Source organism: Danio rerio, chromosome 21 (genome assembly GCF_049306965.1).
Source record: "Danio rerio strain Tuebingen ecotype United States chromosome 21, GRCz12tu, whole genome shotgun sequence".
Lineage (NCBI taxonomy): Eukaryota > Metazoa > Chordata > Actinopteri > Cypriniformes > Danionidae > Danio > Danio rerio.
In genome coordinates this window covers 7,961,878-7,976,558 of record NC_133196.1, presented here as the reverse complement: position 1 = coordinate 7,976,558, position 14,681 = coordinate 7,961,878, and the positions used below count along the sequence as shown (strand labels likewise).

Below are 14,681 nucleotides of genomic sequence, written 5' to 3'. Positions count from 1 at the left end.
TACGATCATTTCTACGAACTTCTTAGGCTTACGATGCTTTTGGGAAACGCAGCCCAGCACAGTTACGTTCCAACCCTGCTCCAACACACTTACCTGTAGGTTTCAAACAAGCCTGAAGGACTCAATTAGTTTGATAAGGTGTGTTTAATTAGGGTTGGAACTAAACTGTGCAGAGCTGCAGCCCTCCAGGAATTGAGTTTGACATCCCTGCACTAGCCTGTTTTACAAGTTGAAGTTGCTTTTATATTTACATTTGTTCATTACAGAACAATGACAGCCTCCCTATACTGTTTACCATGCTACTCTGAATATTCACTTTGAAAGAGCTTGTAAGTATGGCTTTGTAATAAGTGCAATTCTTGCACGCCGCCGGCCAAACACTACATTTCTAACTGGCGAATGAGATGAACTAGCGGGTTGCTTGCTGTCATGTCTCGGTGCACGCATTCGCGATTTCAGGAGGCGTGGCTTTGAAACAGTCCCTCCGTGCCGTCCAAAGATAATATGCTAAGTGGTTAGCATTTTGGCAGATCACCTAGTGCACCTTTAAGGTTAATGAACAAATTAAGGGTGTTTATTTACTGATATTTGTATTAAAATCTGTTTTATTTGTATTGTGCAAAGTATATTTATAAGGTTTTTGTGCATGTTATTTATATTGAAAAGAATAAAAAACAAGAAATCGTTTTAATGTTTAAATAATTTCCCGTTTAAATCGCGTGACGGTCATGTGACCATTGGGGAGAACGCAGCATCTCATTTCTCACAGGACGCGTCCTCTGTTCTTGCAGTCTGCCGAGTTCGCTCTTCCCAGGTAACCTGGCAAGAGCGTTCTCCATGAGAACCAAGTCTGTTCTCTGTGCTCTTGGAATTGAGAAACAGCCATAATAAAGCACTCGAGGTGAATTTTCAAGAACTTACCGGACTTCCTTTGGGACCGTCATCTCCAGGGGGTCCTTTGGGTCCAGGAGGACCACCAGAACCAGCAGGTCCAGCTTCTCCCTTTTCTCCTCGCTCTCCTCTTGGACCCTAAAACACAAACAAATAATGAGATGTGAGTGTTAAGGTGCTTTCATCAGATGTCTGCATTAGTCTGAGGGTGTATTTTCCGTACCGGAGGGCCGATGTCTCCCTGAGGGCCTGGTTCTCCTGCTTCACCAGCGTCTCCCTGTAAAAAAGGAAAAATATGTAAATAAAACATTCACACACACACACACACACACATAGTTTATTTCTTCCTCGACCCTGCAGAGATTTTCTCCAGTGGACAGAAGAGCACGTCAGCATCATTATTCACTGTCTCGTCAGCAAATCTGCTTTCCTCTGCAGAACCACAGCATCAAAATCTGAGCAGCATCGATATTCAGACAAACTGATGTCCTTGAAGATGAGCACACCACCACCACCATCAGATCATACATCCTCAAACCTCTGCGCTGGAGTGATGGGACTTTCGAAAGAAATAGAAAACTTTTGTGGCTTATTTTGAAGTAAGTAGTGATGTTTGTGTAAAGGGATTTTAGGTGGCTTTTTTATGTTGCTATGTGGTTGCTAGATAGTTCCTTATTGGACAAAGTAAAAAAAGAAAAGTAAAACGAATGACATAGGCTGCGTCTGAAATCACTTGCTACTCAGTTGATACTACGATTAAATTTAAACATACTACTTTGCTGTTAGAAAAGTACGTTCTATACAGTATAAATGCGAGCAGTATGAATGGAACTCAATCGTATTACATCTGCCATTTTGTCAGGATCACGTGACTTACCCACGTCAGTTGTGTCACTTCACTGTCATTCATGAATTCTCCCACAGTGCATGATAGGATATCATCCATTCAATGCGCACTTCAGAATCACGCCGAAAGTAGCAAGTCATCCAGGTACTTCTCACATACTGATTTTCGAATTATGTGGATTTGTACATGCTACTTGGCTTGCATACTGATTTTAGCGTACTACATAGTATTGAAGTATGCAATTTCAGACGCAGCATTATTCTTTGTTTATGACTAATAAATGGTGAAAATAAGTGGTGGGCAAAGCGAGTTTTCATGAAGGACTGAAACAGTCAAAGCAAATGTGTCAAAGCTTCTAAACGTTTCGAAACCTGTCTCTACAGTAATATCTAGTGGTAATTTTATGTATTGCGCTAAAACAGCGTAGGGTGTTTTCACATCTGTAATTCGCTTCCTTTGGGTCTTTGGGTTGTTTTCACATCACACTAATTGCTTTGGTCTGAACCAGTGGAAAAGAACCAAAATGCAGTCATCTGACAAAATCCACATCACTCATTGGCCGGATGTTGTTGAACATATTTCCTGAACTGCTTATCGATTAGTCAGAATTCAGGTGTGGGAGAATGCCAATTTTTCAACTCCCGCAAGTAAACAAACCGGCAGACACAAAATGTCGCTTTTGACTATGGAGCTACGACTGTGCTGACTGATTGTACACTTGCTCATAGTATACTATATAGTTTGTCTACATCACTTTAGACAAGCTATACATTTTGAGAAAAAAAAACACACATTTGGCTGAAAACAATGTTTTAATGCATGGCAAACGCGAAGGGGCATCGCATGTCACTTCAGGAGAAGGCGTGAATTAATTTAACTAGCATGGTCATCTTCCGGAAATATCACCAACAATCCACCAGGTAATACTTTTTCCTCTCTCTGTGTTTAAAATTGTTGGTAAAGCGCTGTTAACAATTTTTTTCCTCCACATTCCATAATGCACAGCATCAGCCTACAGGAGCTGGATTGCTCCAAAAAGGAGCAGTACTTTTTGCGGTTGGGTCTGTTTTAGTTCGGATCATGTTCCAGGATTCGTTTGAGACCTGCTTGAAGAGTTTTTTTTGGTCCGCTTTTGGTGCGCACTCGAGTCCGATTGCTACATTCACACCTGCTTAAACCTACCGCACCAAGAAGAAAAACGAACTCCAGAGCGATTCAACCCAACTAAATAAGGCAGGTGTGAAAGCACCCTTAGTAAAGCGGTGAGAGTTCGAATTCAGGGTGATGCATCTATAGATGTTAGTTTTTAAATACTCTGTTCTTGTAACGTGCTTTGTTTCAACATTGGTCTGACATACGAATGAACACTCTGTGAATAAATTTCTCATTTTGGTCATAAAAAAAGTAACATTAATAAAATACATTTCAGAGTATTTGTATAAGTCGGGATTCAAACTCTGGACATTTGCAGCACAGTTACTCCGTGCACCCAGATAGTCCACTAAGCTGAGATAGAGGTTTTATTCCGACGCTGTCAGTCAAACACAGATCCACCAGGTATCGAAACACAAATAACCGAAGCTTTTAATCGCTTTAGTCATGTGACCTGGGTGTTTTGGACCATGCTTCAGCAGTGTTTCGAAACACTTGTGCTTCAGGATGTTGAGACTGCTTCGAAACATCAGTTTTACTTCAGCCATCCCTAGTGAAAATTTCAATTCTACCTTCAGTCTGAAATAAATAAATGATTTAAATGCAAATCTGGATTGTTTTGGCTAAACAAAAAATTCTCTGACTTGTGCAAAAAATTTAATTCAATATAATTGATATTAGAAAATGATTTATTATTTTTGTGTAAATTAGTTATAAAATGTGTGAATTTATACATCAATGTTTATACAGTAAAGACTCTACTACACAGTACAACAAATTAACTTTCACTAAAGATTAAATAGAACTGTGTTGTTACATTTAAGGTTTAAAAAATATATTTCAAGTTCTCATATAATTGCAAAAGAATCTAAAAGTTTAAATAATCTAACTGCGCATGGAGATATCTGAGGATACTGACAAATTCAGACAGCAATGCCTGAGTCAGCAAACCACCAATGAAAACACAACATCCTCCTCAAACACCTGTGTGTGCTTTCTCTGAGCTCTCCACTGTGTGTGTAGATACTTTTAAAAGTCCTCTGAAATCAAAATGAAAGTTTTGTGTGTGTGTGTGTGTGTGTGTGTGTGTGTGTGTGTGTGTGTGTGTGTGTGTGTGTGTGTGTGTGTGTGTGTGTGTGTGTGTGTGTGTGTGTGTGTGTGTGTGTGTGTGTGTGTGTGTGTGTGTGTGTGTGTGTGTGTGTGTGTGTGTGGTGTATAAGATACAGTATCTCCCTTTCTCTGTAAGTGTGTGTGTGTGTGTGTGTGTGTGTGTGTGTGTGTGTCTGTCTATCTGTCTCTTTCTGTGTGTAGTGTTTAAGATGTCGTTCTCTTTTTCTGTGAGTGTGTGCATGTGTGAGGCATCTCTGTGTGTTTATTATATAAGATGTCTCTGTAGGTGTGCATGTGTGAGGTGTGTATCTGTGAGTTGTCTTTAAGTGTGTGTCTTTCTGTCTGTGTCTCTCTTTGTGAGTGTGTGTGTAGTGTATAAGATGTCTCTCTGTGATTGTGTACATGTGTGAAGAGTGTATGTTTGTGTGTGAAAGTTGTCTATCTCTGTGTGTGTGTGTGTGTGTTTGTGCATGTGTGAGGTGTGTGTGTCTGTCTCCAGTGTGTGTAAGCTGTCTATCTGTGTCTGTGGTGTACAAGATGTTTCTCTTTCTCTGTGTGTGCAAGTGTGCTTAATCTCTGTATGTATGTGTGAGTTGTGTTTGCGTGTGTGTATCTGTTGGTTTTCTTTATCTCTGTGAGTGTGTATGTGTGAGTTGTCTATATCTGCGCATGTGTGTGTGTCTATAAGATGTCTGTGAGAGTGAAGTGTTGAGGTAACTCTTCCACAATAACAGTTAACAGTCTTGTTCTATCATCTCTATCAGTTTTCAGTAATCCTCTGCTGGGCTGTTTTTCTGGGTCATTTCTCTGAGCTGAACAGAAGCAGGTCCTCTGTTGGGTCGGCGACAGAACAACAGTGCTGATATGTGCTATTAAATAATATTGACAGAGGCAGTGATGCGAACACACTGTCTGAGGCTCTGCTGAGACCACCACACAGATAACAGCGCACGCACACACACACCGCTGCACTCACAGGCACGCTACTGCAGCACTGCGCTACTTGTTGAATTTATGCATTATACACATATTGAATTATTTTCTGGAGATTAAATCTGTTGCTTGTCAAACAGGAGAAAAAGACGAGGCTCAGCTCTGACATCTGCACATAAAAATCCAGTCAGATAAATCACTGCCCACAAATATGACTGAACAGTGTTTATATTATAATATTTTGTTATTGTTTTGTTTTAGTAAATGTACAGTCGGCTATAATAATGAGATTTATAATCAGAATATATTTTTTAACCATCTGAATTACAGCAATGTACATGTAATACACACACACACACATATATACATACATATTAGAGGTCGCGTTAACCTAATATTTTCCGTCATTGACGGATTTCTTTCGGCAGTGACGGAAAAATCTTTAGGTGATCCGTCATTTTGACGGATTATGCTGAGGGTGATCTATTGTAATTTGTAGCTAACTGTAATTCAGGGCGCAAATGCTTTCAGGGCGTGTCAGAATGTGTTTTTGCTAACTTAAGGGCGGGAAATCTGCCTTGCGCCATGGCGCATGGTCTAAAAGGGTTGAGTTTATTTTCTTAATGAGTTATAGGTGTGTTTTGAGAATAAACCAATTAGAATCTCATCTCCCATTCCCTTTAAGAGCCAGCTGCGTCGCGCCAAGAGCGCATTCACTATTTACAGGACACAAAGTAAGTCTAAGTGGAAAAACTGAGCATTTCACAAGCAAACAGTTAACAGTTTTTTAACAGAAAACTGTTAAACAGAGCATCTACTGCGTGAGAATGAGACATAATGGAACTACTTTCACATTCGCTCTTGGATAGGGAAACCTTCACACACAGACATCAATTAGTCTATAAATAATTAATTTTGTTTGTTAAGCACAAATATTCGTTTCAAAACTATTTCTAAATTCAGTTATAATTTCCAGCAAACGAATAAATAAACATTATTAACGAAGTGTGCTCAAAAACCTGAGTTATCTCCTAAAACACATGCTGTGCCCCTTATGGTCTAAAACCTGACAGGTGGGCAAATCTAAGCTTGTTTTTAATAAAACAAATATAAATATGGATATAATAAATAATAATGCTAATAATAATAACATTATACAAAAGCAAATTGTTATGAATGAACTGAAAAAGCCTCCCGAGATGAAGAAGACATAAAAGCAGTGATTTTTCATATTTATGTAGGCTAGAAAATAATATGTTTTGTAATATTTTAATCCTTTATATTTATATTCTATATCTATTCTTATTATATCCTACATATTTCCTTAATATTTACATTTTTTCATATGTAAAGATCTTTGCCTATTGCTCTCTTGTGCGTATTAAGCAGTGTGTAAGCGAGGCGCAACTCTGCGCCGGAGTTTAGACCAGGTTTGTTTTGGTCTAATGAAAAATCTATTATAGTCTCTCAAAATAGCAACGCGCCAGCAGTCCGCCTCAGAACGCCTCCCTTTTTAGACCAGAACGCCTATGGGCGCACAAATGAGCGCTAATGCATTTGCTATTTAAACAGAGTAGCGCAACGCCTCAAAGAGACTCTTGCGCCAAGCTGAAACGACCAAAAGACTATTGTGCCACGCCTTGCGTCACACTGCGCCGGGTGTATGATAGGGCCCTATGGTTGTGTCTCTTCTTTGTCACGCTGGCTGAAGTGGCGCTACCCAGATAGCAGGTAGTGATCGGCCCGAGCTCGGCTGCCCTTCGGCACCTCCGGCTCCGATTCGGCAACAGCGAGTGTTATCCGGGCCGAGTATGGCCCGCAGCTCGCTCCCGCACATGCGTTTGTGATACAGCTGTAAAGCACTGGCCTGATTCCTGTTAACCATATCTGGCTGTTTTGAGAGTCTGTTTGTGGAGTCCGAGCCGCTTCTGGCAAGGACTCTCCAGTGGGGCAGCAGAACGCGGCTTCAGCCTCTAGAACAAATTTAAAACTGTCACGAGAAGTCAACTTCCCGAGGCAAAGACAGAATTTAATGACAATTATCCTGCATTAGTCTCTCTTGATGTGTTAGATTACGCACAGATAAACGCCCAGAATCTTGCATTCAGGTCGACGCAGAAGGAAGATATGAGGTAAGGCAGATAGTTATTGATCATTTGTCAAATAAATAAATTAATAATTTAGCCTATATATTCGTCGTGCACGTTCATTATTAAAATATGAATAAAAAAAGCAATTAGAAAATATGCAAATTAATTGACGGTCAATAATAGTTTATGACAGAATTTTTACAACCCTCTCCGTCAAAATGACGGACAATGACAAAGTCTAACGTGACCTCTGATATAGATATATATATATATATATATATATATATATATATATATATATATATATATATATATATATATATATATATATATATATATATATATATATAGCCATATATTTTTCATTATTCAGATTTCCGTATGGAATGCTATTGGTACAACTATATGATGTATTATTTGGCTTATAATATTATTTTTTAATAATATGCATTGCTATTAACTTAATATGGACAACTTTAAAGATTATTTTCGCAAAATGTGGATTTTAAGCCCTCAGATTATAAATATATATAGAGTGTGTTTGTGATTGTATATATAGACCCCTTTTGCCCTCAGAACTGCCTTAATACTTCGTAGCATAGATTCAACAAGGTACTGGAAATATTCCTCAGACATTTTGGTCCATATTGACATGATAGCATCACACAGTTGCTGCAGTTTTGTCGGCTGCACATCCATGATGCTAATCTCCCGTTCCATCACATCCCAAAGGTGCTCTATTGGATTGAGCTCTGGTGACTGTGGAGGCCATTTGAGTACAGTGAACTCATTGGCATGTTCAAGAAACCAGTCTGAGATGATTCTCGCTTTATGATGGCGCATTATCCTGCTGAATGTAACCATCAGAAGATGTGTACACTGTGGTCATAAAGGGATGGACGTGGTCAGCAACAATACTCAGGTAAGAAATTATCCCCCACACCATTACACTACAACCAGCCTGAAACATTGATACAAGGCAGGATGGATCCATGCTTTCATGTTGTTGATGCCAAATTCTGACCCAAAATTCTGATCCAAATTGAGACTAATCAGACCAGGCAACAATTGTTCAATCTTCTATTGTCCAATTTTGGTGAGCCTGTGTGAATTGTAGCCACAGTTTCCTGTTCCCAGCTGACAGGAGTGGCACTCGGTGTGGTCTTCTGCTGCTGTAGCCCATCTGCCTCAAGGTTCTACAGTTGTAACGAGTGGTTATTTGAGTTACTGTTGCCTTTTGTATTAGCTGAAACCAGTCTGGCCATTCTCCTCTGACCTCTGGCATCAACAAGGCATTTGCACCCACAGAACTGCCGCTCACTTTATATATTTTTTCTTTTTCAGACCATTCTCTGTAAACCCTGGAGATGGTTGTGCGGGAAAATCACAGTAGATCAGCAGTTTCTGAAATACTCATACCAGCCTGTCTGGCACCAACAACCATCCACATTCAAAGTCTCTTAAACCAGCTTTGTTTCCCATTCTGATGCTCAGTTTGAACTGCAGTAGATCATCTTTACCATGTCTACATGCCCAAATGCATTGAGTTGCTGTCATGTGATTGGCTGATTAGAAATTAACAAACGCTAACGTAAACAAGCAGTTAAACAGGTATTTCTACCTTCTCTCCCACTGCTCCTGGGTTTCCGATGCCTCCTGGAGGTCCCTGTGGTCCGTCTGCTCCTGGGGGTCCGGAGGGGCCTCTGGGGCCTGGTGGACCAGGTGGACCCTGAGAGAGAGTCAAGAAAAAGCTTAGTTTCTGTTAAACTGCATGTATATTTGACCAAATTCAGTTGAATAGATGTGGGACCGTACCATCTGACCGACGTCACCAGTCTCTCCTTTCTCACCAGGGGGTCCAGGCAAGCCCTGCACACAAACATACCGTTAAAACCACCGTGCAAAACAAACAAAAAAAAGTGATTTGTAAATATTTTGGAGATTAATTTCTATTATATATTCTATAAAATAACACATATTATGTTTTATACTCATTTTGGCAGATTTAGGCTGTCTTGGATAATGTCATTTTTATTTGAGTGACTTATTGAATCATTCGTAAAATGATTCATTCAAATTGGCTGATTCATTTAGAATGTGTGTGTATAAATGGGTCATTAAATGGCTGACTCAAATGATTTATTAAAAAAATTAATTTAGGAAAAAAAAAATTCAACAGTTATATGGATCTACTACCATTCTATTGTAGGATGGACAGAGTAAAAGAAACAGTTGAAGAGTAAAGTTGAACAATAGTTCACAAAATGTAAATCTTCTGTCCCTCAAAAGATTGTTTCAGTTTCTCTCTTCTGTTGAAAAAATGGAGATACTTTGAAGAATGTCATTTGCTGGCACCCATTGACTTAAATAGTAATTGGTAAGGCCAGACGGAATCTGCGGACGTTTTTCGCTATTTCTGCAGAGAATTTTGGTAAAAATCTGCGGATTTCTGCTAAATTATTTTGGTAGTATCATAACTAAAACCTTAATATGTAATATAAAAAATAACATCTTATTAACTATTATTTAATGTTTAAAATGCAAATCCAATTAGATTCACTTCAGTTGGTAAACAAAGCACGTCTCACACAATATCTCTACTAAAAGACAGAAAATATTACTGTACAAACTGCATTGTACATAAATCAGATGAACATTTTCATATTAGTCAATAATATTACTGAAATTAATTTAAAAACTGAATAAATATAGATTTACACACATTTACTCAAGTAAATAAACAGAATTTATGATGGGCTAAAAATCTGCAAAATTCTGCTCGCGCAGATTCCATATGGGCCTAGTAATTGGTTTGTCCTACTATGAAAGTCAAAGGGTGCCAGCCACCAACATTCTTCAAAATATCTTCTTTTAAATTTAAGTGAATTAAACTAATAAAGGTTTAAAACCACATGCGGGAGAGTAAATGATGAAGTCATTTTTGAATGAACTATCTCTAAGGTCAGTTGTGCACATGATGATTGCAAATGATTTAATTTACATTTCTGAAGTATGTTCCAGTGAACCGGCTTCCTTCATGAGAATATATTTGGGGCAGGGATTAATGGTTGTAGTTTCCTATAGGTTATTATTAGGTAAGTTACAGGATGACCCCGCCCTCACAGAGTAAACTATATAAATATACAGTTGAAGTCGGAATTATTAGCCCCCCTTTGATTATTTTTTTCTTTTTTAAATATTTAACAGAGCAAGGAAACTTTTACAGTTTGTCTGATAAAATTTTTTCTTCTGGAAAAAGTCTCGTTTGTTTTATTTCGGCTAGTATAAAAGCAGTTTTTAATTTTTAAAACCATTTAGAGGACAATATTATCAGCCCCTTTAAGCTCTTTTTTTTTCTGAAGGTCTACAAAACAAACTATTATTATACAATAACTTGCCTAATTACCCAAACCTGCCTAGTTAACCTAATTAACCTAGTTTAGCCTTTAAATGTCACTTTAAGCTGTATAGAAGTGCCTTGAAAAATATTTAGTCAAATATTATTTACTGTCACCATGGCAAAGATAAAATAAATCAGTTATTAGAAATGAGTTATTTAAACTATTATGTTTAGAAATGAGTAGAAAAAATTTCTCTGTTAAACAGAAATTGGGGGAAAAATATGGAAGTTTTTTCCTAACAAAATTAAAATGAAAATTCAAATGCTTAAAAGATCAAATAATAAATCAAATGCTCAAACTGACATTGCAAATGATAAATCAAATCCCCAAACTGACTCCTCAAATGATAAATCAAATGCTCAAACGGACTTTGCAAATGGTGAATCAAATCCTCAAACCGACTCCTCAAATGATAAATCAAATCCTCAAACTGACATCGCAAATGATAAATCAAATCCTCAAACTGACATCACAAATGGTGAATCAAATGCTCAAACTATAAATCAAATCCTTAAACCGACATGGCAAATGGTGAATCAAATGCTCAAACAACTCCGCAAATGGTGAATCAAATCCTTAAACGACTCCGCAAATGGTGAATCAAATCCTTAAACGACTCCGCAAATGGTGAATCAAATGCTCAAACAACTCCGCAAATGGTGAATCAAATCCTTAAACGACTCCGCAAATGGTGAATCAAATCCTTAAACGACTCCGCAAATGGTGAATCAAATCCTTAAACGACTCCGCAAATGGTGAATCAAATGCTCAAACTGACATAGCAAATGGTGAAAAAAATCAATGGCGGCTAATAATTCTGACTTTAACTATATATATTTATTAGTAACTTGGTCTTATCATAGCATTTATATGTATATGTCTTTGAATAAAAGCATCTGCTAAATATATAAATGCATATTTAGACTGTGTGTAAGAGGAAGGGAGTGCGATTTCTAGTTGACTTTAAACTGCACCGTCTAACCTGAAGGCCAACAGGTCCAGGTGGTCCTGGGAAACCTCTCGAACCTTCATCTCCCTTCTGTCCGAACAGACCCTGCTGACCTCTGGGACCGGGCTCTCCATCAGCACCCTGCAGGCAAGAATCAACATCACTAAAAACCACTTACACCACAGAAAAATAATGCAGTATGGGAAATGACTGATTTTAGAGCACTTACAGAAGGACCTGGCTGACCGGCGGGACCCTGGGGTCCAGTTGGCCCTGGAGGACCCTGAAAATGACGATGGAAAACAATGTAAAAAAAATCATAACAAAGACACCATCCATTTTCAGTGCAATAACAAAACAAACGATCGCTGTGGGAGAACGCCATGAACAAAACAGTCGTTGAGTAAATGATGCTTTGGGGTTGGATCGTGATGTAAAGAGTAAATTGAGAGCGCCTCACCTGTTCACCCTTGTCACCTTTGCTTCCCTTCTGTCCGGGCTCTCCAATCTCGCCCTATCACAATAACACAGCATTTACATATGCTAATTTATGCAAACTAGTCACATGAGACAATAATACAGACACAACATCGGGTTTTCCACACCATTACTTTCTAAATACATATGTTACGCTCACTGAGGCTGCATTTATTAGACAGCCAATACAGTAAAAGTCTGATATATTAGTTTAATTTAAAATAACTGTTTACTGGCGACACAGTGTGGAGTTTGCATGTTCTCCCTGTGTTGGCGTAGGTTTCCTCCGGGTGCTCTGGTTTACCCTACAGTCCAAAGACATGTGGAATAGGTGAATTGAATAAGCTAAGTTGGCTGTAGTGTATGTGTGTGTGGGTGTTTCCCAGTACTGGGTTGCAGCGGGAAGGGCATTCGCTGTGTAAAACATACTGGATAAGTTGGTGGTTCATTCTGCTGTGGTCATCCCTGATAAATAAAGGGACTAAGTCAAAGGAAAATGAATGAATAATGCAAACCTAAAATTTCTGCATCATTACTTCAGTCTTTAGTGTCACACGATTGCTTTAGAAACCATTATAATAACCTGATAGGCTGCTCAAAAAACATTTAATATCTCATACGACTTTTAATAAATCCTGGTTGCATGAATTTATTATTTAGTAAAAAAAAAAAAGAAAGAAGAATTTGTTTTTTTATTGTATTGACAAGGATAAATGAATATTATAATCACACTATAACTATAAGTCGAATAAAACATCCACAAAACCCCCCAAAACATTAAGAAGCAAACATTCCTTCATTCCTCTGGCTGTATTTCCCAGAAGACTTTGCACCTGTCATGCATGGCGGAACTGACACACATATTCTTCAGATATCATTCGCACCTTAAACCTGCCAATGCTAACACATGTCGGTGTCACACACATCCCAAATCTGTATGTGTAGGTTTGAGTGTGTCACAGTGATGTCATTTCCTTCACACGTTCATCCATGTGTTAAATCAGATCTTTTACGATAAGCCGAACTGCAGATTTGACTCTTGTAGTATTATGAATATTTCAGTGCTACATACTGTATATTACTATTCAGAAGTTAGAAGATTTTTATTTTATTTTGCTCATCAAGGTTGCATTTATTAATAATAATAATAATAATAATATGTAATGTTATTTCCTTTTGGCAACACAGTGGCTCAGTGGTTACCACAGTTGCCTCACTGTTGCCAGTTGACATTTCTGTGTGGAGTTTGCATGTTCTCTCCGTGTTGGTGTGGGTTTCCTCCGGATGCTACGGTAACCCCCACAGTCCAAAGACATGTGCTATAGGGGAACTGAATAAACTAAATTAGCCTTAGTGTATGAGTGTGTGTGTGAACCCGAGAGTGTATGGTTGTTTCCCAGTACTAAGTTGTGGCTGGAAGGGCATCTGCTGCTTATAACATATGCTGGAATAGTTGGCAGTTCATTCTGCTGTGGTGATTCCTGATAAATAAGGGACTAAGCTGAAGGAAAATGAATTATTTGCTTTTAAACTGTTTCTTTTGTCAGTTTATTTGAATGTATTCCTGAGATTTGTTTGGCAGGGCTGCGTTCTCCTTCAGAAATCTTCTATTCAGGCTGGCTGATTTGCATCTCTGTTATGTTCAATTATTGTTGGTGCTTTAACAATTCATTATAATCGTTTTAATCAATGTTAAAACAAATATCTGCTTCGTATTTTGTGTAAGGAGTGAGACGCTTCGCTTTTCCGGATTCTTTCATAAATGGAAATAAATATAAATATAATAATTGGAAATCATGTGAAATTCAGTGTGTTCTTGATGAATCACATTATAATGGTACTTTTGATTAGTATTACATAATGGAATTACCACAAATTGTTAACAAGTTTTCAACAAAAACTGCACATTTATAGAAAACTGTTTACTGCAGGAATATATCTGAATGATTTGTGAAGTATTGTGTGACTCTAAATATAATAATATTTCTTAATTTGAAAGTTTTTTTTATTGTATTCTTAATTAAATATATGCACTGATCTTTTCAGGGCGAGGCAGTGGCGCAGTAGGTAGTGTCCAAAGACAGTTGACAGGTGAATTGGGCAGGCTAAATTGTCCGTAGTGTGTGTGTGTGTGGATGATTCCCAGAGATGGGTTGCGGCTGGAAGGGCATCCGCTGCGTAAAAACTTGCTGGATAAGTTGGCGGTTCATTCCGCTGTGGCGACCCCGGATTAATAAAGGGACTAAGTCGACAAGAAAATGAATGACTGATTTTTTCAAAAGCACTGAAAATGTAAAGCAGCAATGTCTATTTTTCATTCAAAAGTGTCATATTCATAACTTAGTACTTTAATAAAAACAGAGAATGCCTAAAATACACATACCGTTATTATTAAATACTGCTATTTACTACTTTAACCCTTTCACTACCCCACCAAGAAATACATTTTTGGATTGCAATTCTTAACTCCTAAAGCCGCCTTTCCACCACACACGACAAACGACAAGCAACAGACTGGAAGTCATTCATTTCCATTGGAGAGTAGTTCGGGAGCTTCCGATCATCTCCGTATGCGGAAAAATTTGATCCGATTTGAGCTGCAGATGCGTTAAAATATTTAAACTCCAGCGACTAGACCGTATGCGACCGTTCGACCGGAAGTGATGTATTCCAGTGTTGTCCAAGCAGGTCTGTGCGACTGAGATGAGAAATAGGAGGTTTTTTTCTGTGTTTTTTGATACAGAAAAAAAGTTTATAATAAAAAAAAAAACATTTCTATTGATAATAAGTAATAAAATGTTTATTATTTTTTTTTTTTATGATGTCTCCCC

The 14,681-nt window shown here is 38.1% G+C and overlaps 1 protein-coding gene and 1 long non-coding RNA gene across 4 annotated transcripts in view; one reads left to right on the top strand and one right to left on the bottom strand.

The window, feature by feature from the left end:
• The window catches only part of col5a1 (procollagen, type V, alpha 1), a 229,113-nt gene that overhangs the window by 36,871 nt on the left and 177,561 nt on the right, over positions 1-14,681 (bottom strand). For 2 of the 3 annotated variants that reach the window (XM_073935763.1, XM_073935764.1), the window contains exons 44-50: positions 11,834-11,887; positions 11,603-11,656; positions 11,407-11,514; positions 8,839-8,892; positions 8,645-8,752; positions 1,115-1,168; positions 922-1,029 (exon numbers count right to left, since the gene is read on the bottom strand). In XM_073935763.1, coding sequence (XP_073791864.1) covers positions 922-1,029; positions 1,115-1,168; positions 8,645-8,752; positions 8,839-8,892; positions 11,407-11,514; positions 11,603-11,656; positions 11,834-11,887 — 540 coding nt within the window. Of the gene's footprint in view, positions 1-182; positions 1,030-1,114; positions 1,169-8,644; positions 8,753-8,838; positions 8,893-11,406; positions 11,515-11,602; positions 11,657-11,833; positions 11,888-14,681 lie in introns of all 3 variants that reach the window. The other variant, XR_012397110.1, reaches the window with a different exon arrangement.
• Positions 1,167-9,946, top strand: LOC141379975 (uncharacterized). The gene is made up of 3 exons (XR_012397137.1): positions 1,167-1,490; positions 7,756-7,945; positions 8,368-9,946. It is a non-coding gene; the product is annotated as an uncharacterized lncRNA (long non-coding RNA).